General features: G+C 47.6%; 2 protein-coding genes and 1 pseudogene across 2 annotated transcripts; all 3 read left to right on the top strand.

The window, feature by feature from the left end:
• Positions 1-2,304: 2,304 nt before the first annotated feature.
• Positions 2,305-9,699, top strand: ZNF211 (zinc finger protein 211). Its single transcript, XM_087827083.1, has 4 exons — positions 2,305-2,337; positions 2,712-2,838; positions 4,927-5,049; positions 5,706-9,699. Exons 1-4 carry the CDS (start codon positions 2,305-2,307, stop codon positions 7,178-7,180), a joined length of 1,758 nt encoding a protein of 585 aa, XP_087683209.1. The 3' UTR covers positions 7,181-9,699.
• Positions 9,700-16,156: 6,457 nt separating this feature from the next.
• On the top strand, positions 16,157-19,244 carry ZSCAN4 (zinc finger and SCAN domain containing 4; annotated as a pseudogene).
• A 2,948-nt stretch (positions 19,245-22,192) lies between these two features.
• On the top strand, positions 22,193-27,106 carry LOC148091153 (uncharacterized). The gene is made up of 3 exons (XM_087827003.1): positions 22,193-22,267; positions 23,406-23,532; positions 24,950-27,106. The coding sequence occupies exons 1-3, from the start codon at positions 22,238-22,240 to the stop codon at positions 26,335-26,337; spliced, it is 1,545 nt and encodes a 514-aa protein (XP_087683129.1). The 5' UTR covers positions 22,193-22,237; the 3' UTR covers positions 26,338-27,106.
• The last annotated feature ends 772 nt before the right edge of the window (positions 27,107-27,878 follow it).

Genomic DNA, 27,878 nt, shown 5'->3' with positions numbered 1-27,878 from the left:
TCATTGATCAGCTGCCTCCTGCATGCCCCCCACTGGGAATCGAGCCTGAAACCCCGGGCATGTGCCAGGATCTCTGGGATCCTAGGTTGATGCTCAGCCACTGAACCATACTGGCTGGGCTACTTTTCATCTCAACTAGAGCTTTTGATGCTGGCTGTGAGTGTGGTAAAGATTCTTATGAATTTTAGCACTGAATATGTGTACTAATCTTCCCTTCTAAAACAACACCTTGGCTACCTACAAAAAGATCTTGGCTTGAAGGTCATTGTATCCTCAATTATTTAAAAGTCTTACTACTTTCTAGTCTTGCACCTCCTGAAAAGTCTGAACTCAATTTCATTAGGAGTTTCTCTTTTTTACTTATTTATTTTTAAACATATCTTTATTGATTTCAGAGAGAAGAAAGGAGATGGAGAGAGAGAGAGAGAGAGAGAGAGAGAAACATCAATGATGAGAGAGTCATTGATTGGCTGCAGCCTGCAACCCCGGCAGGTGCCCTGACCGGGAATCAAACCGCGATCTCCTGGATCCTAGGTGGATGCTCAACCGCTGAGCCACGCCCAGCCGGCCAGGAGTTTTTTCATACTGTAAGTTTGTATAACTTTGTCTTTAAAGTTGTTTTAATTTTATAATAACTTTATCTAGGTGTGGATCTTCCCTTTTGAACTTTTTCTTTCTCGCAACAATGTTTCCTCTCTTGTTGGTAGTATTATCTAGACATAGAAAACCTGTATACCCCAGAGAGTAGGAAACCCGGCGAAACCATGGCAACAGAGAGCTACAGTAGCAACGAAGTAACGCAGAAATTCTGGCAGACAGACCCGAGTGCACGTGGACGGCGGACGTCGCCTTGGAGATGAACGACAGCGGGGGCGGGCCGCGCGGGTCCCCCTCGGCCGGGTGGGAGCCCTCAGCGCCCCGGCGGTGCGAGCCCGCGGGGTCCGTTCATTCTCTGCCACAGACTCACTGGCCTCTCGGCGCTTCTGAGAAGCACCCAGCACAAGCCTCTCTCGGAAGTTTTACCCTCGTTACTCGCACTTTCTATAAACCCCCTTTCCCGCCCCTTTTCCTCGAGTTCACGGCGACGCCCGGAGCGAAGAGGAAAGGACGGCCCGCGGCTCCCTGGAGACCCTCCCACACGAAACCGTCCCCCCCGGGCCTGAGCGGGGGACTCCCCCCCTTCTCCCCTATCCCCCCACCCCTGACGGCAGGAGCAGCGTTCAAAGGCTTTAAGAATATTAACAATTTACTCCAAGGTGACAGTGCGGATGGGCCTGGGGGCGCTGCGCTAAGTGCAAGACGCCACTCGGGGGACACGAGACATGATTTCACTCGCGTGGAGGCCAGTCAGCAAAATAAACAGAAACAGGCTCATTGCTTCGGAGAACCGGCGCGTTGGTCAGAGGGCGGGCGGGCGGGGCGAGGAAGCGAAGGGACTGAGCAGAACAAGAAACAAAAACCCAAACCCAACAAAAAGGCCTAGACACAGACGGCAGCGTGGCGACGACCGGGGAGAACGGGGGCGGGGAGGCCGACGCGGGTAAAGCGGTGACGACGACGGGGGGACCCGCGATGCACAGACGGGCGGTAGAGCTGCGCACCCGAACCTACACTCTTAGAGCAGCCAGTGCCACCCCAATAAACCCAATAAAAAAGAGAGAAAGATGTCCTTTATTCCCAAAGCCAAGGGACACACCGCCGGGAAAGGAACGTGCGCCCGTCGGGGACGTTGGTTAATGACGCAGGAGCCTCGACGACCCCACCACGCCCTGCAGCCCAGAGTCGGAAAAAATGTCCGACCACCGGAGGGGTCGGCAGCCCCCACGGCCCCGCGGAAACGGTCCTGCGGCCCTTTTCAGAAGGAACCACGCCCCGCCCGCCGGCCCTGCAGCTGCGGGGAGGCCGTTTCCCGGCTGGCCGCCCGCGCAAGCAACACTTTCTACCAGGGGCTGGGCCGATGCGGGAACTACAGTACCCAGAAGGCCATGCGTTGAGCGGCAGCGGCGTCCACCTATCGGAAGTCCAGGAAGAGGGCCTTCTCCGGACGGCCAATCGCCCTGGGGCGGGACTTCCGGCCCGTTCCCGGCGGCCGTCAGAGCGGCTCTCGGCCAGGTTCCCCAGGCGGGGGCCGGCTCGCGCTCCCGCAGGCCCGGGCCGAGCTGACGGACGGAGCGCGAGAGGTCGCTGTGTGTCCACTGCCGGGGCTGGCTTAGGGTCGGGGACGCCGCGGCCTGCGAGTCCGGCCTCGGGACGCCCGTGTCGCGGTCCCCGCGCCGGCCGCTCGGCTGTCGGCGCTCGGCCCGCATGGCGGCGGCCGCGCGGAGGCGCTGGGCCGAGGTGAGCCGGCGCGCGGGGCCGGGGCGGGCCTTGCCGCCGCGGGAAACTGCGGCTGCCTGAGGCGCGCTTCCGCGCTTCCGAGGGGCCTGGGCCGGCGGAACGCTGAGGGGAGACGGCGCCTGATGTGACAGCGTTTGAAACGCCCCAGAGCCCGCTCGGCGCGGGAACTGGCTGGAGGGTGGCGAGGCCCCGCCTGGGCCAAGGACACGGGGAAGGCGGCGAGTAAGGGCCCGTGAGCGGAGAGACGACGCGCGGGGCAGCAGGGCCGCGTAGCTCCTGACTTGGGGGTGTGAGGACGCGGGAGGCGTGCGGGGAGGTGGGCTGCGGGCCCGGGAGGCCGCCGGTGCGGGGTCTCACGCGTCTCTGTCCTGCAGGCACGTGTGACCTTTGAGGACGTGGCCCTCTACTTCTCCCGGGAGGAGTGGGAGCTGCTGGATGAGGCGCAGAGAGGCCTCTACCGCGACGTGATGCTGGAGAACTTGGCTCTTACGTCCTCGCTGGGTAAGCTCGGAGGCCCACACCCGCGCGAGGGCCCGCCCTTGTCTCCCGCAGGGGCAGCTTTGTCTCCCAGCTGAGTCCTGGGCACGGCTTCCTTCCCGCTTCCCGGCGTGGGCAGTGGTTGCTAGGGCGAGGCTGAGTGCACGCCACCCCCCTTCCCGAAGCCTCCCGGGGAGGATTCACGGAGGCAGCCTTGAATCGGCGGAGTGGATCCGCCTCTCTTGCCCTCTCCCCTGCCGTGTGGATCCACGGCACCCTAGTATCGCTCCCTGCCGGTACCTGACATTTATTTGTGCCTGACTGTGCCAGGAGTTTTAGCCACTTACACGGTTACTACTTTCATAGACTGTTCTTGCAAGATTCTCCGCCAAGTTTCCTTTTCTTTCTTTTTAAAAAAAAAAAATTGTAAAATATACATAACAAAAATACCATTAAAAAAAAGAAAAGTGTTGCTTTAAGAGAGAGGAAGAGAGAGAGAGAGAGAAAGAGAAACATCAATGATGAGAGAGTCATCATTGATTGGCTGCCTCCTGCACGCCCCTAACTGGGGATTGAGCCCGCAACCCGGGCATGTCCCCTGACCAGGAATCGAATGGAACCTCAGTCTCCTGGATCCTAGGTCAATGCTCAACTGCTGAGCCATACTGACGGGCCAAAAATTACCGTTTCTAAGTAGCATTTTGTAGATTCTCACTGTTGTGCAACCATAACAATCCTGCATCCACAGACCCAGATCTGGCAAGTTTTCAGCTGTGATTTCTTCAGATATGCTCTCTGCCCTTTTGTGTCCTTCTTCCAGACTCCTCTTCCCACATTGCATATGTTGGTCTGCCTAATGGTATCCCACAGGTCCTTGTGCTCTTTTCACTTTTGTGCAATTTTTTTTTTTCTGTTCTTCATATTTAATATCTTCAAGTTTACTGACTGTTTTTCTGCCTGGCTCAAACCTGCTTTTGAATCCCTCCAGTGATTTTTATCATTTAGTTATTGTACATTTTAGTTCCAACTTTTTTTCTTAATTCTTTCTTATGTTTCCTATCTCTTTATTGATATTTCCATTTTGCTCATGCAACATTTCTTGACTTTGTTTCCATTTTCTTTTAGTCCTTTGAACATCTTTTAGACAGCTGTTTTAAAGTCTTTGTCTAAGAAGTGTAACAGCTGGTCTTTCTCAAGGCCAGTTTCTCTTGATTTTTTTTTTCTCTTGGATTTTTTCTCTTACTTTCCTGTTGCTTTATATGTTCTTTAACTTTTTGTTGTTGTTGTTGAAAACTGGACATTTGTGTTTTAAGATGTGGCAACTCAAGAAATCTGATCCCCTCCTACCTAGGATTTGCTGGGGCGGGTGTTGATTTTTTTTTTTTTTAATGCTTGTAGGTCATCTCTGTGCTAGAGATCAGTTTGAGGGGTAATGTTAAGGTCTTCTCAGGTTTTTTTCTGAGACTGTATTTTCCCGTGGGCATGTGTGGTGATTTTCTAAATTTCCCCATGTATGGATTGATTTTGAATGTCATGGTCCTTTAAATTCTGCCTTCCAATGGGGGAATGAGAAAAATGAAAGAAAAGCAGGTGGAGGGAATAGATGCCTGCCCTTTAAACCTCTTGAAAAGTTGCTTCAGCCAGTGATGTAGGGCCTTTGTAACAATGGCTGCCCACCTCTCTATTATACCTCCACCATCAAAAGCAGAAGTCATCACAGATTCCTGAGGACAGGTATCCTGGCTTATGCAAGCTGTTGCAGTTATATGTGCATGGCTGCCTACCCCTGGGCTCAGAGAGAGGAATTGGGAGAGTTGGGGGATGGATAACTGATACCATGCTAAAAGCTGAAATTGACGGAAATTAAATCAGTTTGGCATGTTACAAGCCTTCTGTAGGTTCTAGAGTTGCAAAATAGTTATGGTCAGATTGATTCTGAGAGGGCAGTTGTCTGAGTACGGAGACAGATTCCTAGTGTTTACTACTATGCCATCCCTCTAGCTGCTCTCAAAAGTATTTTCTTTAGTATTTAAATATCTTTCCTGCGATCTGTTGAGTGCTGAGTTGTTTTGGGCCAGTATTGGCCACTAATCTGTCCTATCTGTCCCTTAGGGTTCAGATCATCCAGGTCCCATGCAGTTGCTCAGTTGGAGCTAAGGGAAGAGTCCTCTGTGCCTCATAGCATGGACATGACTCCAGTCTTAACAAGAGTAGCTCAGACGGGGCCTGACCCAGGTGAGTGGCAATTGGAGGATGTGATGTGAGGGCTTCATTCACATCATGCCAAGAACTTATCCTGTTTGATTTACGTTTTGGTGCCATTTCATTACTAGTGGCCACCTTATTTCTCCCTTCCCTTGTCCAATCTTGACTCTGTGATGACTTGTCATTTCTTGTTTTTACTCTCTGTCCAGCCTGGGGCTAATCTCCACCCTCAGGATTTCTTATTTCACTCAGTCCTTACATTATTCCCTCCATGGTGCTTTCCAGTATTGTGTCCTAAATTGTGCACATACCTTTTAATAATCCTTGAACACCAGTTACTTTGTTCTATTCAGATTGTCCTGAGTCTAGACATAGATTTCTGCATAGCATCATATGTCACCAGCAGATAGAATCCTGCCAAAAGCCATGGACAGAAGGATGACTTGAAGAACATGCCTTTCATCCCTAGGCCAGACCCTTTCCGTATGTCCTGTGCCTGATAAGGCCTGCCCAATTCTGTGACCTTAGGAACCCAGTAGAGAGCTGCTTCAATCTGACCCCAACTATCTGTTCCTGAAAACAGCCCTATGGACTGTTTCTTTAATGTGTCAGATGTACATGTGTGATGGTTTTGCCCCCTCCCTATAAAGTCAACATGTACTTCACCATCACTTTTTTGCTTTCAGGTTGTTGGAGTGGAGTGGAACGTGACTATGCACCTTCTGAACAATGCATTTCTTTAGAAGGAGCATCACATATCAGAACTCTTAAGGCAGGTTCACCTCCCCGCAAGGCCCAGCCTTTTGAGATGTGTGGACCAATCTTGACAGACATTTTGCACTTGGTTGAGCATCAGGGAACATATCTTGGGCAGAAAACATACACATGTGAGAAACTGTTCTTTATGGCCAACCTTCAACAGCACCAGGAGCAGCACATTAGAGAGATCCCCTTCAGAAAGTCTGTGGACAGAGCCTCACTTACAAAGAGCTGCACAGTCCATGTGTCAGGGAAGCCCTTTACCTGTGGGGAGATAGGGGAGGACTTTTTAGCTAGCCTGCAATTTCTCCATCAACAGGTCACTCACATTGGAGAGAAGCTAAACAACAATAATGAGTGCAAGGCTGTCTTTCATAGTGGAAAAAGTCTTCACAACTGGGGACAATGCAAGAAAGCCCTTAGCTGCACAGACATACTTGCTCAGGGCCAGAGAGTCCTCACTCGAGAAGGGCTTTATGAATGCAGCAAATGTGGAAAAGCCTGCACCCGAAGATGTAATCTCATTCAGCACCAGAAAGTTCACACCGAAGAAAGGCCTTTTGAATGCAGTGAATGTGGAAAATTCTTTACCTACTACTCCAGCTTCATTATACATCAGAGAGTTCACACTGGGGAAAGGCCTTATGAGTGCAACGAATGTGGAAAATCCTTTAGCCAAAGCTACAGCCTCAATAGCCATAGGAAAGTTCACACTGGAGAAAAGCCCTATGAGTGTAGGGAATGTGGAAAATCTTTTAGCCAAAGGTCCAATCTCATTCAACATCAGAGAATTCATACTGGAGAAAGGCCTTATCAATGTAGTGAATGTGGGAAATCCTTTAGCCAAAACTTCAGCCTTATTAACCACCGGAGAGTTCACACTGGAGAAAGGCCTCATCAGTGCAGTGAATGTGGGAAATCATTTAGCCGAAGCTCCAGCCTCATTCATCACAAAAGACTACACACTGGAGAAAGGCCTTATCAGTGCAATAAATGTGGGAAATCCTTCAAGCAAAGCTCTAGCTTCAGTTCACATCGGAAAGTACACACGGGAGAAAGGCCTCATGAGTGTGGGGAATGTGGAAAATCCTTTAGCCATAGCTCCAATCTCAAGAACCACTGGAGAGTTCACACTGGAGAAAGGCCTATTGAGTGCCCTGAATGTGGAAAATCCTTTAGCTGCAAATCTAACCTCGTTAAACACCTGAGAGTTCACACCGGAGAAAGGCCTTATGAATGTGGAGAATGTGGCAAATCTTTTAGCCAAAGCTCAAGCCTCATTCAACACCAGAGAGTTCACACTGGAAAAAAGCCTTACGAGTGCAGTGAATGTGGCAAATCCTTTAGTTGCAAATCTGACCTCATTCAACACCAGAGAGTTCACACTGGAGAAAGACCTTAGATGTACAGGGGATGCACAATTTCCTTTTAGTATAATTATACTTGAGAGAACTTGCGAGGGAGCCATTTACCTGAATCAAAGCCCATATATCGGAAAATCTACAGTAGAGAGATTCTTCTTAAGTTCCAGGTATAGGAATCTTTAAGGAGCTGTGTTATACTTTCTAACCTGCCCAGGGCTCTTGCTAGATAGATGTCAGTGCCAGTTTCTATGGTAGAATTCATTTTACCTCTATCACCTGGCAGGTCCATGCAGTGTGTGTCAGTTACCACCTTAACCAGCTCATGGAAGCTCCTCTGTGCACTCCCCATTTTCTGGAGGAAATCCTGTGTAGTCTTAGCCCTTCTGGGGTCCTCATTCCCTTGTTATAAGTTAGGGCATGGACCTCACTTGGTTTTGGCCTACTGGACCTGATCTGAGTTCTGTTGGTGACTTGTCAAGAGGGCTCTATTTCTAAGGACTTGTTAATATCTTGTGACACTTACTTTGGATTTCCCCAGCTTCCAAGTCACCAGCCTGGGAACTGCCTGCCACACATTGCTTTGGATTTGGCAAGAATAAAGGCATTATTATTTAAACTGCCTTTGATCTTGGGGTTGTATTCACCATGTGAGCTGATGTGAAAACAGTTTGGCTCTGTGAGAATTAAGGAGTAAAACAACTTTCATGGGGGTCCAAAGCTCTGTGCACCTCAGAGATGACAGAATGACAGAAGAATATGCCTCTCTATACATTTTTGCCCAAAGTCTTCTAGGGAAGACTTCAGGGCTTTGTGGTCCTCATTTGTGGATTGGGTATCAAGGTTTTTTGGTGGGCTTGGGGAACACCCTGAAGAGTCAGGGAGTTGTGACAACCTCAAGTGCTTCTGGGAACAACATAAATTGTTTTTCTTGTTCACAGTGGATACCACATAATGCTCAGCAGTGTTGAGGGGAATCTCTACCCCAGGTACTAAAAAAGAGTCATGTATCCTGATACCCAGAATTCACTAGGCTAGTGTTATAAGACTACAGTGCCATGGGAGAACCATAATTGGTACAGTAACACAAGTGGAGGTGACTGCAGCAAAGTAGATGGACTATGCCCCTGCTAAAATTGTATAAAAAATGTCCCAGTAACTGTCACTGTGACTGTGAAGGGTCAGTGTGCACAGAAATTCTCAGGACCTCCAGGTGTGTATGTCTTTTATAGCTGAGGTCATTTTCAAAGAAAATAAGGTATTGATTTTGTGGATTCCTTTAACCTTTTTGGGATGTTCACTGGCATGCCATTCCTACACAGGCAGAAAAATGAACATAGGTTGAAATGAAATCCCTTAGTCCAGTGATATGGCTCTGTGACCTAGCCAACATTTCTGTTGACTTAGGTGGAAACAGACTTCATTGCTTATCAATATTTACTACGACAGGGAAGGCTTCTCCAAGGTTGTCAGGAAAGAGGAAATATATGATGCCAAACCCAATTTTCTGAAAAGAGAGATCTAGATTAGTCTTCTGAACCAGTTTAAAAAGCTTTATGCAGGTATAGTTGACATGCAATATACTGCACCTATCTGAAATGCACAATTTGTTCAATTTTGACATACATGTGAACCCATGAAACTTCATTATAATCATGAAATGTCCATCATTCCTAATTTACCTCATGCTGTTTTATAATCTGCCCTTGCCCTCCCCAGGCCTCTAGGCAACCATTGATGTACCTTTATTTATAATAGATTAGTTTGTATTTTCTAGAATTGTATATGATTTGATTTATAAAAAGCTTATTTTTCCAGGTTTCACTCATAGTTTTTATTTTGAAATTCTTCAATGATACTTATATGAGTAGTTCATTCTTTTTATTGCTGAGTAGTATCTTTTTGATGGCTAGACCGACCATTTGTTTATCCATTCATCTAGTTTTGGGCAATTTGGGTTACTTCCAGTTTTGACTATTGCAAATAAAGCTGCTAGGATATTTGTATATAATACTTTATATGTATGTATGTTTCACTTCTCTTGTGTTAGTAACTCAGTGTAATGTCTTGAGTCACAGGATAGGTGAATGTTTAAGTTAAGAAATTGCTAAATTGTGATCTGTAAAGTCTGTTCACTTTTGTGTACCCACCAGGAGTGTAAGAAAGTTCCAGTTCTTCCACATACTTGCCAATGATTGATATTGTCAGTCATTTGAATTTATTCTTTTAATAAGCAAGCAATAGTTTTAATAGCATTTTCCTAAGAATTCTTGATCCTGAGCTATTTCCCCCCACCCCCCATATATTTATTTGCCATCTGTATCTTTGGTAAAATGTTGTCATATCTTTTGCTTATTTATTTATTTTAAATGAACTGTGGCTACTTCCCTTTTCATTAACAAACAGCTCATTTTCCTCACTTTTTGTGTGTGCTATGCACAATGTAATGAATATATACACCATGCACTTTTAAATTTAATCTGTATTCAGTTATTCACTATCATGCTCCTAAGCTTACACTTTCAGTAATATAATTCATTAAATTCTGGTTTGTAGTGTTTTCCAATTTCCCTGGTGTAAATACTTCCATTATGGCCAATTTCAAACTGCCAACTTGATGTCACTGAACATGGAGTTGGGAAGGGTTGCCAGAGAGACACCATTTTTTTTTCACCATACTAATCCAGTAGCTGTAAATAACCTCTAGAACACAGCTGATAATAAAACAGTGACATGATTAGGAAGTGACACTTTTCACAGATTCCTATACCATGGCCAACTCTAATTCTCTGGTGCATGCAATGGCAAGAACAGTTTCTCTTTCAAGACTGCACCGTTTAGGGTGAATAACTTTACCCCAAAGAGACTAATCAAAGTCATTTATGTCTTTGCCCACACTAAAGTTTGGGCCCAATTTAATTCCCAAGCTGACAGATTAGAACAAATTATCAAAATTCAAGTGAGCCCTGGCCAGTTTTGTTCAGCGGTTAGAGCACTGGCCCATGGACTGAAGAGTCCCAGGTTTGATTGCTGCCAAGGGCATGCACCTCAGTTGCAGACTCCATCCCCATCCCCGGTCAGGGCGAGTATGAGAGGCAACCAACCTATATGTCTCTCACACATCAATGTTTCTGTCCCTTCCACTCTCTGGAAAGCAATGGAAGAAATAGTCTCTGGTGAGGATTAAAAAAACAACCAACACTGGGGTGAAAACTGTCAGATGACCCTCCAGATCCCATTCATCTGTCTGCCAAAAAGTGCCCTGGTCAGAGTGGGTCAGTGGTTAGAGCGGGACCACATCGTTTCTCTCCCAGCGTCAAGAGCCTCGCACTTGGCTCCCCAACAACCCCAGAAACCGGCAGCTGACAGGACCCGACTCGGCGGAGGCAACGGGCACCTCCTGGGACGCGCAGGGGGACCTCGGCCCCCGGGGCCCAGCGCAGGCTCCCTGGGGCATGGGACAGCCAGGCGCCCACTGCTTAAACTCGACGGGGGAATGCGGTCGGCGAGGCTTTTCCGCCACCTGAAAGCACAAGAGAAACAGCAGGCGGGGAGCCAAAGCACCTCCTACGCCCTACTCAGGGTTAGATAAAAACCCGCCCCAAGGGCCCAGGCCCACCCTCATCCCCCCAGAGGGCTTTTACTCTAGCCGCTCACCTTCCTAGCTTTTGGGGAGCTCAGGGCCTTACCCAATCACCTTCCTAGCTTTTGGGGAGCTCAGGGCCCTACCCAATGACCTTCCTCGCTGTTGGGGCGCTCAGGGCCCTACCCAATGACCTTCCTAGCTGCTGGGCTCTGTGTAGGGCCCTCCCCCCGCCGCCATCTTGGCCGATGCGGGGCATCCCCAACCCGGGGCTCCGTGTCCTCGTGACACTGAACTGGGCCGAGTGACGCGCGAAGCCTGGGGAGCTCCGGGCAGAGAAGGGACGCGGTCGGCCTCAGTTCCGACGGGGTCCCTGTGATGGCTGCTTTGAGAACGGCCCGCAGACAGGCAGGGGGGTGGCGGCCAGGCAGGAGCTGACCTCAGGACTCCGGGGGAGGGGAGGGCGTTTGATTCTGGATGTGACTCGGCCGCAGAGGCCCGACAGACCGCGTTTGGACCGCGGCCCAAGTCCCTTCCGTCGTGAGTGCCCCTCCGCGCGGAGCGGCAGGAAACAGGAAGCGGAAGTGCTGGTTTCCCCGCAGTGAGCGCTGGAGGCCCCTCCCCCAGGTGTCCGGACCCGGAGCCTCGCAGTCCTGGGACGCCGCCCTCGCAAGTCCACCAACACCGTGTGTTTCTCCCCGTAGGAGGAGCACTGAGCTCCCCCTTCCCGATGTAAGGACCCTCGTCTCAGGCCCTGCGGTCTGTCTGCTGGACTTGGGGCCCCTCCTCTGGGGTCCTGGGGCGCCTCCGACTCACGAGCCTGGGACTGACGCGGGAGGAGAGAACATGAACCGGCGTCTACACTCACAGTCCCCGAATCTTCGAAAATTAGGAAGTTTTTATGAGATTCACTTATGACAAAACCTGGCCAGAACTCCTGTGAGACTAATGCTAATCTTTGCGTTCCCCTTGGTGAGAATGTTCGATTTCACGGCAGAAATGTGAGTGTGTTTGATGAATGGCCTCTTGCCCCAGGCCAAGGGGATTACGAACCAGGTAGTAGAGATGGAGGGTCCTTCATCAGGTTTATTTTATCCAATCACATCTTTAATTACATCACTGACCCCAGTCCCTATAAAAGGGAGGAGCCTTGGGGAAGCCCGTCAGATGAACCAGTGCAGACACCCAAGTTGCACGGCGACTCAGCCTTCGGTCCAGGATTACCCAGCTTGAAGTTCAATCTTCTTGAGGAGGTGAGTTTCTGGAACAAAAGGAAAAGTTCCGTTTGTGTGTGTGTGTGAGTGTACATGCATGTGTATGTATGCTTAGCTATGAGGAGGAAGTTCCTATGCACAAAGATATGGGGTCTCTCAGGCATGGGGGATGGCCTGCTGTGGCTGTTGCTCTAGCTGTAGGAAATCTGGGCTGATTGCAGGAGCCATCTCCTGGGAAGGTCTGTTTGGATGGCTGTGTTGTCTTGTTAATTGTATATTTCTAATAACTCATTTTAATGGCATCTTGTGAAAGTGTTGGTCCATGGTCGACTGGGGAGAGGGTAGAATTTGACACTTAAGGTGTGATTGTCAGGCCCTGGCGGGGTGACTCGGTTGGAGTGTCATTCTGTACACCAAAAGTTTTCGGGTTTGATTCTCAGTCAGGGCATATATCCAGGTTGCAGGTTTGATCCATGTGCAAGAGGCAACCGATAAATTTTTCTCTCTCACGTCCATGTTTTCTGGTGAGGACTTTTTTTTTAAAAAGCGTGACTGTCGATTATTTAGCAGACTTATCCTGAGTGCTTACCATGTGCCAGCAAATGCTCCCCGTGCTTCATAAATGTTAACTCTGCTGCCACGGCAGGTCTGGGAGCTGGTGTCATTGGAGATTAGAGCCCCCATGACACAGATGGGGACCTGATGGGTAATGCTCCAAGGGTCACACAGCTTATAAATGCTGGACTCCAGATTAAGGACGGAACAGTTTGGGTTTTGTTTTTTTAATTGTAATTTACATACATGTAATTGACGTATAACATTCTATAAGTTTCAGATGTACAACCTGTACAACCTAATCATTCTATATTTGTATATATTGCAAAATGATAACCACACTAAGTCTAGTTAACATCTGTTAGCACACACAGAAAACTTTTTTCTTGTGACAAGGACTTTCATTACACAGTCTGTTTTTTTGTGTTTTTTTTAACCCTCACCCAAGGATATTTTTTCCATTGCTTTTCAGAGAGAGTGGAAGGGAGAGAGAGAGAGAAACATTGGTGTGTCCTACTGAACTGGTTGCCTCCCGCAGTTGAGCTTGCAACCGAGGCAGGTGTCCTTGGCCAGAATGGAACCAGGGCCCCTTACATTCCGCGGGCAGACGCTCTAATCACTGAGCAAAACCAGCCAGGATGGTTTGGCCTTGGTTTTTTTTTGTTAACCCTCACTCGAGGACGTTTTTTCCATTGATTTTCAGAGAGAGTGGGAGGGAGGGGAGAGAGGGAAAAAGGAAAATACATCAATGTGTGAGAGAGAGACATCGATTGATTGCCTCCCACACGGACTTGACTACAGATTGTACCTGACTACAGATCAAACTTGCAACCTGGGTATGTGCCCTGACCGGGAATCAAATCAGAACTTTTGGTGTACAGGCTGACATTCTAACCACTGAGTCGTGCCCGCCAGAGCCAGTCTTGTTTTAAATTCCAGGGTCTGACCCATTGTAATGCTCAACAGCTGTGTCTGTGTGGGATTGAATGTATGTCTGCACGTGCGACCATGTGGCCTGGGTGTGCCTGGGGTTAGTCTAAAAAGAGAATTTGTTGGGAGACGGAGAAGGACAGGGCGTGGATCCTACGAGAGAGACAAGAAACATAAGAACTGGTCACAACACCTAAGATGGGACTGAAGGGGTGAAAAGTGGCCCCGGCAAGGCCTTGCGGGACCAGGAAGGACTTGGTACTTTTCTCTGAGAGCAAGAGCGAGCCACTTAAAGTGGAGTGTGACCTAAGCAGATTAGCATTTTATAAAGGTTAACTGGATGCTTTGTGATAAATGGATTAGGGAAAGACTTTTCTCCTATGGGTTTTTCTACTGCAATCACCTTTGCTTCAGTAACTGATGAGATCAGGGTAGCTAATCTGATCAGATGACCGGGCGAGGTGGACACAAAGCTTCGATGACATCAACTAACAGAAACTAATCGGGTCTTTGTGTGCCAGGTATCAATAACACCCAACACCCACATTTTCCGGTTTTGTGTCGGGAAACTTGCTTTTAAAAAAAATAGATTATCTTTGAAATGTTAACTACATATAAAATGGGAAAAGGAAACAAAAGTAGAGAAATGATATAAAGGATTAAATCTTTTATGTATTCGATTTACCAAATAGTGTGCCTATTGTTGCCCAGGTAATGTGATTTGTGGTCAGAAATCAACATGGAGCAATTGAAACTTAATTTCATCTCTTTTGGGTCCTACATGCCCATGGAAAAGGACTGGGATTAAAAACAGTGAGATAGCCCTGGCCCGTGTGGCTGAGTGATTAGTGTTGGCTCACGCTGAAGGGTTTCTGGTTGGATTCCGGTTCAAGGGCACATACCTGGGTTGCAGGTTCGATCCCTGGCCCTGGTCCAGGCACGTGCAGGAGGCAAGCAGTCAATGTGTCTCTCTCACATGGATGTTTCTCTCTCTTTCTCTCCCCTCCCTCTAAAATTCAGTGTGAAAAATATCCTGGTTGAAGAGCAACAAAAAACTAATCAAAATGGAAAATAATTTTTAGGTCAAAATATTTGAACATTCACTTTACAGTTATGCCACATATATTGCTTTTAATAAACATTTAAAGAACTTTCTAAGAACTCATTAGATTTTAATACAAAGTCATTCAAAAAATAATATTTTTCAATGTTGTGTATTTGATTACAGGGCTTACACATTTTTATTGGATTTTTCTTACATATTTAATGGTTGTATAAGTGGTATTTTTGTTTTAATTTTCAGCTGCTTGTGTTACTGTATAATCCAATCAATTTTGATATATTGCCCGTGTTTCATGTATCTTATAAAAATTCACCTCATGTAATATTTGTAGAATATTTGGGATTTCTCTGCAAACAAAATTAGGACATATATAAATGACAGGAAGTTCTCTTTATTCCACCTTTACTAAGTGTCTTTCAGTAATTAGCACTGACTTTTATTTAACTTTCCAGATGTATCTAGGTAGATGATGATAGTGTGTTTTTCTATATTCTATTAATGTTAGGTTACATTGATTTTTTTTTTTTAGCTCTAAAGACTGTGTTTTATTAGCTTACTTAATCCTCACAACAACGCCATGAGGTATTCCGTAGTTACCAACTCATTATACAAAGGAGAAACTGAAGCTCAGAGACCTTAAATAATTTGCCCAAGATCATGTAGCTAGTGAACAGCAAAGCTGGGCCTTGAACCCTAGCAGTTCGGCTCCAGACTCTGAACTCTTAACTGCGGAGGTTGCATTGACTTTTAAATTTTAACTTTTCATTTAGAAAGAAAATCCTGCCCAGACGGCTTAGCTCAATGGTTGAGCGTCAACCCATGAACCAGGAGATCATGGTTCGATTCCCGGTCAGGGCACGTGCTGGGGTTTCAGGCTCGACCCCCAGTAGGGGGAGGGGAGGAGGCAGCCGATCAATGATTTTCTCACCATTGATGTTTCTGTCTCTGTCTTCCTCTCCCTTACCCTCTCTGAAATCAATAATTAAAAAAAACACTTATAAAATGAAAGTAAATCCTGGGTTTGATTTTCAAATAATTTGCTTTTAATTTTTACACCTGTATTTATGGGAGATTGGACTGTAGAATTCCTTCCTTTAATGTATTGGCAAGGTTTTGTTATCAGGGAGCTGCTAAACTCCTTAACCAAAAGAGGAGTGTTCCCCCCCCTTTTTTTAAATCCATGTGAATAGGATTCATGCAAGGTTTTTGTTTGTTTAATCCTTACCTGAGGATATATTTATTGATTTGAGGGAGAGAGAGAGAGAAACATTGATTGGTTACCTCCTGCACACCCCGACTGGGATTGAACTTGATACCTAAGCCCGTACCCTGACAGGGAATCGAACCCGCTGCCCTTTGCTGTACAGGAGGACACTCCACCCAACTTAGCCACACTGGCCAGGACCCCACTTTTTTTTAATGCTCTAGGAGAGTTTGTAAAATTAGAATTCTTTTTCCTAAATGTCTAGTAGAACTCATCCATGAATTTATCTGGACTTGAACTTTTCTGTCTGTTTTTAAGTATGTCAGTGCTGTAATTAATTCTGTATCTCTTCTATCTCTAGCTTGCAACGTTTAATCATCTACCAGTTATTGAAACAGATCCCCAGAGAAACAACTAAGCAGAGATTGAATTTCTGAAGTTTAGCCTCTCTGAAAATTTGTGTTAAGAATGGCTTTAAATCTCAGAATCTCATGTCAAGGTGAACCACCCAGAAATGATCCTGGGTCAGAAAATCTAGAGCTTAAACCTAGCCAAGGACATGCCATCCAGGAAGGAGAGGGGATCTCCGGGTTCCAGAGCACTGAGTTCAACTTTTTACAAAACAGCAATAACTCATGCGCAAGACAGGAACTGCAAAGACTCTACAAGTTATTTCATTCTTGGCTGCAGCCAGAAAAACACAGCAAGGATGAAATTATTTCCCGTTTGGTGCTGGAACAATTTATGATCAATAGGCACTGCAGCGACAGGTCCGCATTGAAGGAGAAATGGGAATCAAGTGGCCAAAACCTGGAGACATTCATGGAAGATCTGAGTGATGACTACATGAAGCCCCCTGGCTGGGTGAGTGGAAGACTCTGACCCCTGTGGGGAGCGGGGAGAAAGGAATAGTGCAGTCTTTGGGGGTGTTGGGAAATAGAGAAAGTGTTACCATAGACCCAGTTATTAGTCCTCGCGGAGAGAAATCTTTGCTGTTCTAAGTAAGCAAGGAAAAAACTTGTGTTCACATATTCCAGTGGCACACGTAGTCGCCAACATATTGATTGATTTAACTAATTTAAGCTTGTGAGGTGGTAGGAGGGCTGACTAAGACATTCACAGTTGAGCAGAACCTCAAGGATGAGGTGAAGTTGTTACCAGAAAGGGGACCTGGCCCTGAACAGGTCTGCCTAGGGCCAGCTGGTAGTGTGTGGGTTCTTGACTTTGTGCAGGAAAATTTCAAAACACCAGTCCAGGCAAATTTTAGAGGACATTTATAAAAGCTGGGGACAGTGAAACAAGAAAGGGCTGGGGAAATGAGCCTAGGCTGGGCTGCTTTGGCTCATCAAGAAGTCAGAGCCCAGCTGGCATGGCTCAGTGGTTGAGCATCGACCTAGGATCTGGGCTTGATCCCCAGTAGGGGGTCTGCAGGAGGCAGCTGATCAGTGACCCATCATGGATGCTTCTCTCTCTCCCTCTGCTTTCCTCTCTCTGAAATAAATAAAATATATTTAAAAGAAAAAAAAGAAGTCAGAGAAAAAGGGACAGACTCAGGGGATTTGTCTGGGATGAACTACACTGTCCATTGCTGTCCTGGTTGCAGCCTCCTGCAGTCCCCTAGAGTTTAGGAGCTGCAGGTGGGGAAAGAAAAGAGGGAGGGGGAGGGGAAAGGCATGGGTGTGGAATACACGGGGTTCTTGGTCCTAAAAGTTTTTTTAAGGGTGGAGATCTTAGAGGAGGTCTCAGGGGAGCCTCTCAATAGAATATTCATGCGCTTTCTAGAAGGGTCTTTTCAGGGTCATGGTCTCCACTGATTTGTCAGTGCCAGGGCAGGATTCATTATTCAGTGCAGCTGGTCCTGAGGTTGGCCATGGCCTCTCATGGAGCTCAAATACAACTGAGGCCTAGATGTTATCTTAGGGAAGTGACCTTCTGTATCTGCTGTAAATTGCTCAGGCAGTTTGTTCAGCTCTCTGCCTCAGTTTCCCTATTCCACTTGCCAAGGCATTTTCCCAGCTTCTTACTCTAGCCTGCCTCAAAACGACTTAATGTGAGCTGGTTCTTCCCTGAGAAAGCCTTAGTATTTTTCCATTAGGGAAGATGCACTAACAAGAAATTACCATCAGCCCTGTCGGGTTTGGCTCAAGGGTTATAGCGTCAGCCCGGGGACTGAAGGGTCTTGGGTTCAATTCTGGCCAAGGGCACATACCTCGGTTGCAGGGTCCATCCTTGCCTCTTGTCAGGGCTTGTGCAGGAGGCAGCCAATGGATGTGACTTTCTCACATCAATATTTCTCTCTCTCTTTTCCTTCCACTCTCTGAAAAGCAATGAAAAAAATATTCTTGGGTTCGGATTAAAAAAGAAAAAAGAAATTACTGTGAAATTTAATGCCAGCAGAAATAAAGGGCAGGAGAGGGCAGGGGGCCATGCAGTGGAGGAATTGTGGGGGGTAGGTTTTCCACAAAGGCTTCTATAGTTGCTCAGATCCAGAAAGGACAGTGACCAGGCTTCGTTACAGGTCCACGTCCACATGCAGGGGCAGGAAGCCCTCTTTCCTGAGAACATGCTCTTGGGGGAGGTCATTGTTCACCTCAGGAATCAGCTGTCTGCAGGGACCCCAACAGTGGTAAACATGGGGACACCTTCCTGGACTCCCCAAGACACTTCTCTGCAAACAGGACAAGGTGAGTGAGGGGACCAGGTACCAGAGGGCTGTTCTGTGTGGACTCTCTCTCTCTTTTTAAATTTGTCTTTATTGTTGAAAGTATTACAAGTGTCCCCTATGGACTCTCTTGGACACAGTTTCACGAGTCACGTCTTTATTTTCACAGAAGATGATGAAAATGGTGGTAACATTTCTTTGAGGACGACTGAAGCAAAGGACAGCATTACTAGGCAAGGCCACGAAACACCTTCCCTGTGCATTATCCAGGGAGAGAGCTGTCCTGGGCCTGAGGAGGAAGGGGTCCCTCTGGAGAATCCACTTGGCTCCAGAACTGCAGGTCTAGGCACCTCCATGTCCCAGGAAGGGTTCCTGAGAGGCCCCTCTCATCAAGATGTCCTCATGGAGGTGGGACCAGCATTTCTCTCCAGTCTGGACCAGGTCACCCTGGAGCCTGTTCCTGCCCAGCAGAGCAATGTGGGAGACTCCCCATGTGGGGGACAACAAGAAAGATGTCATGGAGCCCGAAAATTGTACCAATGTGAGAAGTGTTCCAAGACCTTTAAGCATTTCTCTCGGTTCGAAGTCCATCAGAGAAGACACAATAATGAGAGGACATTTATTTGTGCCACATGTGACAAAGGCTTCTTCCAGGCCTCAGACCTACGTGTGCATCAGAAGATTCATGCAGGAGAGAAGTCTTTCAGGTGCAGCACGTGTGCAAAGCCCTTCAGCCACAGAACTAACCTTGTGGCTCATGAGAGAATCCACACGGGAGAGAAGCCCTACGTGTGCTCCGAGTGCCACAGGTGCTACCGCCAGTCATCCACCTACCACCGCCACCTGAGGATGCACCAGAGAACTGCCTCCACACCAGCAGCTTCCTCCATGTAATGCATGTAAATGTGTCATGGGTATATTTCCATAGTACTTCTCTATTTAGAACATACTTTATAGCTTCTTTATAACTACATTTTTCATTCATTGTCTCCCTAAAATGTAAGTTTGAGGAGAGAGGGAATTTCTGTTTTTCTCACCATAGTATCTCAGGAACCTGTAAAGTAGCTAACGCATTTCAAATGACAATAAATACTTGTTAATAAATAAAAGTGTCTTTTTGGTGTTTATTTCTTAAAATCCAGAAATGTATCCCAGGTGAGAAGACAATGAGGCTTAATCCCAGGACACAAATCCTGTCTCATATCCCTGTCCCCTGTCCACAGCCTTTATTTATTTAAAAAATCCTCACCCAAAGATTTTTATTGACTTTAGAGAAAGAGAGAGTGGGAGGGAGGGAGAGAGAAACATCAATTGGTTGCCTCCTGCATGCGCCCCAACCAGAGCCAGGGATCGAGCCCGCAACTGAGGTACATGCCCTTGGATGGAATTGAACCCGGAACCCTTCCGTCCATGAGCTGACACTCTAACCACTGAGCCAAACCAGCTAGGGATGTACCACAGCTTTCTTAGCTACTGATCTAGAGATGGGGATTTGGGCTGCTTCCAGTCTGGGCTATGATAAATAACACTGCCGTGAAAATAGGAGTGCATATATCCTTTCAAATTAGTGTTTGGGTTTTCTTTGGATAAATTCCCACAAGTGGAATGGCTGGGTCATAAGGCAGCTCCATTTTTAATTTTTTGAGGTAACTCCACACTGTTTTCCACAGTGGCTGCACCAGGCTGCATTCCCACCAGCACTGCATGAGGGCTCCCTTTTCTCCACACCCTCGCCTACACTTGCTGTCTGTGGTTTTTTTGATGGATTCATTGATTCTGACAGCTGTGAGGTGATATCTAATTGTTTCAATTTGCGTTTTTCTGATGATTCATGACGTTGGGTAGCTTTTTATGTCTATTGGCATATGTATGTCCCCCTTGGAGAACTGTCTACCTAGGTCCTTTGCCCAAATTTGAATTGGATTGTTTCGTGGTGGTTTTTTACTTTTTGGTGTTGAGTTTTATAAGTTCTTTATAAATTCTGGATGTTAATCCTTTTTCAGATGTATCACTGGTGAATATGTTCTTCCATTCAGTGGATTGTCTTTCCTTTTGTTGATGGTTTCCTTTGCTGTACAGAACCTTTAGTTTGATGTAGTCCCATTGGTTTATTTTCTTGTGTTTCCGTTGCCCGAGGAGATATGTAAAAAAATATTGCTACAAAAAATGTCTGAGATTTTACTGCCTATATTTTCTTCTAGGATTATGTTGATGTCTGTGATCCATTTTGAGTTTATTCTTGTGTATGGTGTAAGAAGGTGGTCTACTGAATATTCCTTCCCATGCTTCCTGGTATAAGGGAAATCCCTTTAGAAATACCTCTGGGAGGCAGGCTGTGAAATATGTATATCTGCCACAGTTCCTGACACAGGTCTTTGGCAACCTTTGTAATTTCCTAAATGATAAGAGCACTAGGAGTATCTTTTAAAAAAAATATGTATTATTTTTTTAAAAATATGTTTTTATTGATTTCAGAGAGGAAGGGAGAGGGAGAGACAGAAACATCAGTGATGAGAGTCATTGATCGACAGCCTCCTGCACGCCCCCTACTGGGGATCGAGGCTGCAACCCTGGTGCCCTCACCTGGAATTGAACGAAGATCTCCTGGATCATACATAGGCTGATGCTCACCCGCTGATCCACACCGGTTGAGGACATATATTTTTTTCAAATGATTTTTAGAGGGAGTGGAGGGCGGGGGAGGGAAGGGGAGAGAGAAACATCCACCTCAGAGAGACACATAGATTGGTTGCCTAGCGCCCGCGCCACAACTGAGGCTGGGGCAACCCAGATACCTGCAGCCAGGGATCAAACCTGCAACCCTGGGCCCAAGTTGGTTTGGCTCAGTGGTTAGAGCGTTGGCTGGCAGACTGAAGGGTACATACCTCAGTTGCAGGCTTGATTCCCCGGCCGGGTTGGGGCCCATGCTGGAGGCAACCAATCGATGCGTATCTCCAGCATCAATGTTTCTGTCTCAATCTCCCTTCCACTCTCTCTGAAAAAGCAATGGAAAAAATGTCCCTGGGTGAGGTTTAAAAAAAAAAAGAGCTTAGAGGAAACTGAACTTTGGTCGAGGAGAATCTCAGATCCATCTTTGCCATCGTGCTCCAGGGTGGCCCAGCATCCTCTCTGTACCTTCCTTGAAATGGCAAAATCCGGAGTATTTTCTCTCTTGTCCCTGACCAAACATACACAGACTGACAAACTGCCCTTATGATGTGGAGTGCATGCATTTGACGTGAAATAACATTAGCTTCTGCTAACTGTGGACATATTTTGAGTCTGAATGACTATGCAATATGTTTATTTGGATTCGTAGCCTTTGGGAGACTCAGAAATAATATTTTTAGCCTCCAGGAGCATGCCCAGCTATAGAGTCTTAAATGACGTGCCTCCAAAACTTGGGCGATCAGCAGCAGAGAGCACGTCGCAGAAATAAGGCGGCGGCCCCTTTACGAGGAGGGGACGCCCACCTGGAGGAGCCGTTCCCGGCGCTCCTCGCAGCGGAGCCTGGACTTCTGAGCAATAAGCCCTCAACCCGCGTTTCTCGGCTCCGCGGCGGAGGGACTACATTTCCCAGGATGCTGAGAGAGCGGCAGCAACGCTGTCCAATGAGGGCTTAGAGAAGACTGGCCTCCGCGACGGGCTCCTGCGGGGAGGGCGGGACTTCCGTTGTCTGGTGGCGGCCATGTTGGGTGCTCCTGGTTTTGTCCGTCCGAGTCCGGGGGGCGCTCAGTTAGGATCGAGGTGCCGGGTCCAGACGCTGCGGGAGTCGTGGCCCCCGCAGTGCGGACGCGGGTGTGAGGCTTGGCGACGCCGCCCGGGGGACCCGCGCCGGGCCGGGACAGGGACCGCGGTGCCCGGGGCCGCCCCACCCCCAGAGTCCGATGGCGGCGGTCGTGAGGCGCCCGGCTGAGGTGAGTGCGCGTCCCCGGGGCCCAGACCCGGCGTCCGGACCGCGAGGGCTCGTGGGTGACACGCGGTGACGGGGCGGGCGAGGGAGCCGGGCGGAGGGGCAGGGCCGGCGGCCGGTCGAGTCCGGCCCGGGGCGGGCAGGGCCCTGCATCCCCGGGAACGCGTCTCCCCGAGGCCGGGCCCCTCCACGGCCCCGGGGCAGCAGCGGTGGCGGAACCCAGGGAGGCCGAGGGTGTCGGGCCCTCGCCGGCCGCGACCCCACGCGCGTGTTGCCCGGAACGTGCCCCGTCGGCCTCCCGGGTGCTGCCCCGGGTTCGGGTTCGCTGAGCGTCGAGGGGCCCCGAGCACCGGGCCTCGCGCAGCCCGCGCAAGGGTCCCAGGAAGGGGTTTGCGTTTCTGTCGGCGGCTAAGACCCGCCTGTGCCGGGGAAGCAGCGGGCGGTGCGCGCGCCGGAAGTGAACCCGAGCTGCGTGCGCAGGACAGCGGGCTCTTGTCCTCGTGGGAACGGAAGGGACCCGAGGCGGGCGTGGAGTGGGCGCCGGCGCGGGGTCCGCACCCGAGCGGGGAGGTGGTCTTACCACGGTCGGTCGGTCTGTCTGTAGCATCATCAGAGGCGGGTTGAGGGAGGAAAGAGGAAGGCGGGGCCCGGGCTGCTGTAATTCATTGGAGGGGCAATGGACCGGAGTCGTGACTTGGGGGATGTGGTTGCATTCTGGATGTGTGTTTCTGATTTTTCTTTCTTTTTAGTTTTGTTCCTCACCTGAGAATGTGCTTCTTATTGGTTTTAGAAACAGGAAGGAAGAAGATGAGAGAGAGAGAGGAAAATTGATACGAGGGTTCCGTGGGTTCCCTCTTGTATGTGCCCTGACCTGGAATCGAACCCACCCCTTTTGGTGTGCAAGAGGACGTTCCAATCAAGTGAGCCAGTTAGAGTTGTATGTGTATTTTTTAAAAAGGCAGCTCTGGCAACCTATCTGGTTTTGTTCAGTGGTTAGAGCGTCAGCCTGCGGACTGAAGGGTCTCAGGTTCGATTTTGGTCAAGGGCATGTACCTTTCAGATGGGTAGATTGGGAAGGGGAAAGGATTCTAGGTTCTCAGTATAGGAGCTTTTTGTGGTTTTATTTGTCCCCATCATGCCAGGGCAGAGTGACCTTTGAGGACGTGGCTGTGTACTTCTCCTTGGAAGAATGGGAGCTCCTTGATGAGGCTCAGAGACGTCTGTACCACGATGTGATGCTGGCGAACTTGGCACTTACAACTTCCTTGGGTAAGGTTTTCAAATTCACCCCTGTGCTGTGAGCAAGTAGTCTCTGCCCTTCCCTTTTTCCCCAGGAGCAGGTCTATCCTCACACCAGAACCATGGGCACTGCTTTCTTCCCCACATCCCTGGGTAGTTGCTGTGTTGAGTTGAGGTGTGTGCACCGCCCTCTCCTTTCTTGAGTAGCCCCAGCACCTGCTTCCCTGCAACCTTGCAGGGAAGTAATCTTCCATTGAACCTAAATGGATACCACCTCACTTGCCTTCTCCTTGAACAAGTGACTTAGCCCAGATGCACGGTACCTGTGAGCCTAGGTTCTACTTCTTTCTTCTAGCTCACATTTCCTCAGGCCCCCCTGTGCCTGGAATTGCCGTCACTGACATGGTTACTCCTTACATGGACCATGGCCTCTTCTTGCAAGAGCCTCTTTCGATGTTTTCTGTGTAGTAGTTAGTTTTTTTAAAATGTTTTTATTGATTTTTTTTAAGGGAGAGGGATAGAGAGAAACAATCATGAGAGAAAAACTTTTATCGATTGGCTGGCTCCTCCATGCCCCCTACTGGGGATCAAGGCACAGCCCAGGCATGTGCCCTGACTGGGAATCCAACAAGTGACCCCTTGGTTCCTAGGTCAACTCTCAACCACTGAGCCACACCAGCCAGACTAGTTTTCTTTGCTGTTGGCTATCATGTGCTGAGTTGTTCAGGGCTAATGCTGGCTACTCCTCTGTGCCTTCCTTCCCTTAGTACTTGTATAAGCCATGCTTCAGGTGTGGCATCTGGATGGGAGCGTGAAGTCAGTGCTGTATTGAAATCATACCAGACACCTATTCTGTTGGACTAGTGTTTTAACACCCATTTCTGTCTCTCCTACCCCTGCCTTGACACTTGCCGATTTGTCAACCCTATCACTTGTCACTTCTATTCTCACTTCCAGCCTGAGGTTAACCTCACTGCTTTGCGCTTTGTGTCTAACCCGTTTTTTTCACCACTCCATCTGTAGTGCTTTTCTTGTTGGCCCCTGTGTATTGTGTCCTGAGGTATGTGCGTATTCCTAAGAGTCTTTGAAAACCAGCTGCCCTGTTGTATTTTCTTGGGTCTTAACACACCCTGTACACAGCCTTTATGTGTCACCAGTAGAGAAGTTATTTTGGAAAGTTGTTAGTAGAGAAGTGAGTTGTCAACCCTGTCTCTCCTCTGTGTGTCACACTGCATGGTTATGTCCTTCACCTCGTGAGGCCTCTCCCATTCTGTGCTCTTCATAGCCCAGTAGTGCTAAGCAGCCCCATCCTCAGCCTGAACCAACTCCCTGGTCCTGCACACAATACCATGGACTTGTTCCTAGGTTTTTCTGAGGCACGCATGTGTGTGGACTGCTCCTTCCCACCAGAAGTAACATGAACTTCACCAGCACTTCTTGTTTTCAGGTGGTTGGTATGGAGCCCAGAATGAGGAGGCACCTTCTGAACTCAGCGATTTTTTACAAGGAGTGTCACAGGTTAGGACTCCCAAGGCAGGTGTGTCTCCCCTGAATGCTCATCCTTGTGAGCTGTGTGGTGTGGACTTGAGAGACATTTTGCACTTGACCGAGCACCAGGGAACACGTCATGGGCAGAAACTGCACAAGATTGAGACGTGTGAGAAACAGTTGAATGTCAGTGCAGACCTTCAGCATCAGAAGCAGCACGTGGGAGAGAAGTGCTTCAGAAGTAACGCTTGCAGAGTCTCATTTGTAAAGGACTGCAAATTCTGTGTGTCAGGGAAGCCCTTTTCCTGTGGGGAAGTTGTGAGGGACTTCCTGGCCAGCTCAAGATTTCTTCAGCAACAGATCATAAATACCAGGGAGAAGTCAAATAGGAGAACTGAGTGTGGGGCAGCCTCTCACAGGGGGAGAAACCTGTTTGACTCTGGAGAATACATGAAAGACTTCGATTGCAAACGCAAGTTCGTTCACCAGAAAATCCTCACTAGAGAAAGAGGCTACATGTGCTGTGAATGTGGAAAATCTTATAGCAAAAGCTATAGCCTCAATGACCATTGGAGAGTTCACACTGGGGAAAAGCCTTATGAGTGTGGGGAATGTGGGAAGTCCTTTAGGCAGAGCTCTAGCCTCATTCAACACCGGAGAGTTCACACTGGAGTAAGGCCTCATGAGTGTGACCTATGTGGAAAATTATTTAGCAACAAGTCCAACCTCATTAAACATCGAAGAATTCACACTGGAGAAAAGCCATATGAGTGTAGTGAATGTGGGAAGTCCTTTAGTGAAAGCTCTGCACTCCTTCAACACCGGAGTGTTCACACCGGAGAAAGGCCTTATGAGTGCAGTGAATGTGGGAAATTCTTTACCTACCACTCCAGTCTCATAAAACACCAGAGAGTTCACTCTGGGTCAAGGCCCTATGTGTGCAGTGAATGTGGAAAATCCTTTACTCAAAACTCCAGCCTCATTGAACACCGCAGAGTTCATAGTGGAGAAAGACCTTATAAGTGCAGCGAATGTGGGAAATCTTTTAGCCAAAGCTCTGCGCTGCTTCAGCATCGGAGAGTTCACACTGGAGAAAGGCCTTATGAGTGCAGTGAATGTGGGAAATTCTTTACTTACAGCTCCAGTCTCTTAAAACACCAGAGAGTTCACACTGGTTCAAGGCCTTATGCATGTAGTGAATGTGGGAAATCCTTTACTCAAAATTCTAGTCTCATCAAACACATGAGAATTCACACTGGAGAAAGGCCTTATGAGTGTAGCGAATGTGGGAAATCTTTTAGCCATAGCTCAAGCCTCATTAAACACCGAAGGGTTCACACTGCATAAAGGCCTTAGGAGCATTAGAATGTGGGAAATTATTTACCTTTAACTCCAGGGTCCTAAAACACCATGTCACATTGGATGAAGGCCTTAAGATTATGTCAGATGTGGGAAATCATTTACCAAAGTCTAGCCTCATTAGATTCATTAATGAAATTCATAGTAGAGAAAGGGCTTCAGCTGAAAGACTTGTCTTACTGGATACCACAGATTTGAAATTGGAGAACTGCCTTAACTGTGCAGGTATATACTATTTCTTTGGTCAGTGCACCAGGAGACCCCTTATGAAGGTGCCATTTGCCTGTATTGAGCCTCATACATCTGAGCATCCACATAAATTCCAGGTATGTGGAAATTGCATTGCACTTTTTAACCTGGCCAGGACCATGACCAGATTTATGTCATTGGCAGTTCTGTAGCAGAAGCCATTTCAGCTGTACCTCCTGGATGGAGTCTACATTGTGCAGCATTTATCCGCCCCAGAATGTTCAGGGAAGTAAACCCCAGTGTTCTCTCATTTGTGGGATGATTCATGAGTAGCCTGAACACTTTTTCTTTCCCATTTTTTTTCCTCTCTGATGGGTTAGAGCATGGAACTTACCCAGTTTTGGCCTAGAGGACTCTTGGGCATTTGAAAAGATGGACTGCACTTTTTCATGGATATTGTTGGTTTCACATGGTTCCTGTGTTGGCATTTTCCAGCCTCCAAGTCACCAACCATGGAACAGCCTGTCATTACTCATTTTGTAAGACAATAAATGTCTTATAGTTGAAACCACTATTAACCTTGGGGGTTCTAGTCACTGGGGTGCTTTGAATTTAACTGGGTTTGCTAGCATGAAGAACAGCTTTGGTTGGGATCCCAAACTTGGTGTGCCTCAGAGGGTATGGAATGATGGTAGACCATACCTCTTCAATTTTGGCCTCATTTTTATTGCTGCTCAAGCCTTTAAGTTTCAGCGATTGCATTCTTTGGCATAATGACCTATCAAGCCATGAAGAGACATGGAGGAACCGTGATTCCAACTACATGATATTTTGGAAAAGTCAAAACTATGCTGAGGGTCATAAGATCAGTGATTACTCAAGGGCCAATGGATAGTCAGAGCACAGAAAATACTTTGTATGATACTCTAATGACGGATATATCATCATACATTTGTATGAACGCGTAGAATGTACATCACAAAGGGAATGCTAAGGTAAACTGGATCTTGGGTGATTATAATGTGTCAATATAGGTTCATGGACTATAACATACCCACTTTGGTGGGGGACAGGAGGTATATGGGAAATCTCTATATCTTTCTCTAAATTTTGCTGTGAGATGAGAACTCTAAAAAAATTAAATATTTTTTTAAAGGGCAACTCGCAGAAGAAATAATTGCAAATTTTATATCTGATAAAGAATTCAGATAGTCAAAAGCAGATGGAAAGATGCTCAGCATATTTTGTACTAAATCATTAGGGGAATGCAAAATCAAAACTACAATGAGTATGCTAGAATCTCAAAAAATCAAACACATTTACCATATGATCCATGTTCA

Source organism: Miniopterus natalensis, chromosome 18, assembly GCF_054644295.1.
Source record: "Miniopterus natalensis isolate mMinNat1 chromosome 18, mMinNat1.hap1, whole genome shotgun sequence".
In the NCBI taxonomy this organism is placed as follows: Eukaryota; Metazoa; Chordata; class Mammalia; order Chiroptera; family Miniopteridae; genus Miniopterus; species Miniopterus natalensis.
The sequence above is the reverse complement of the archived record's forward strand: the minus strand, read 5'-3'. Positions and strand labels throughout refer to the sequence as shown.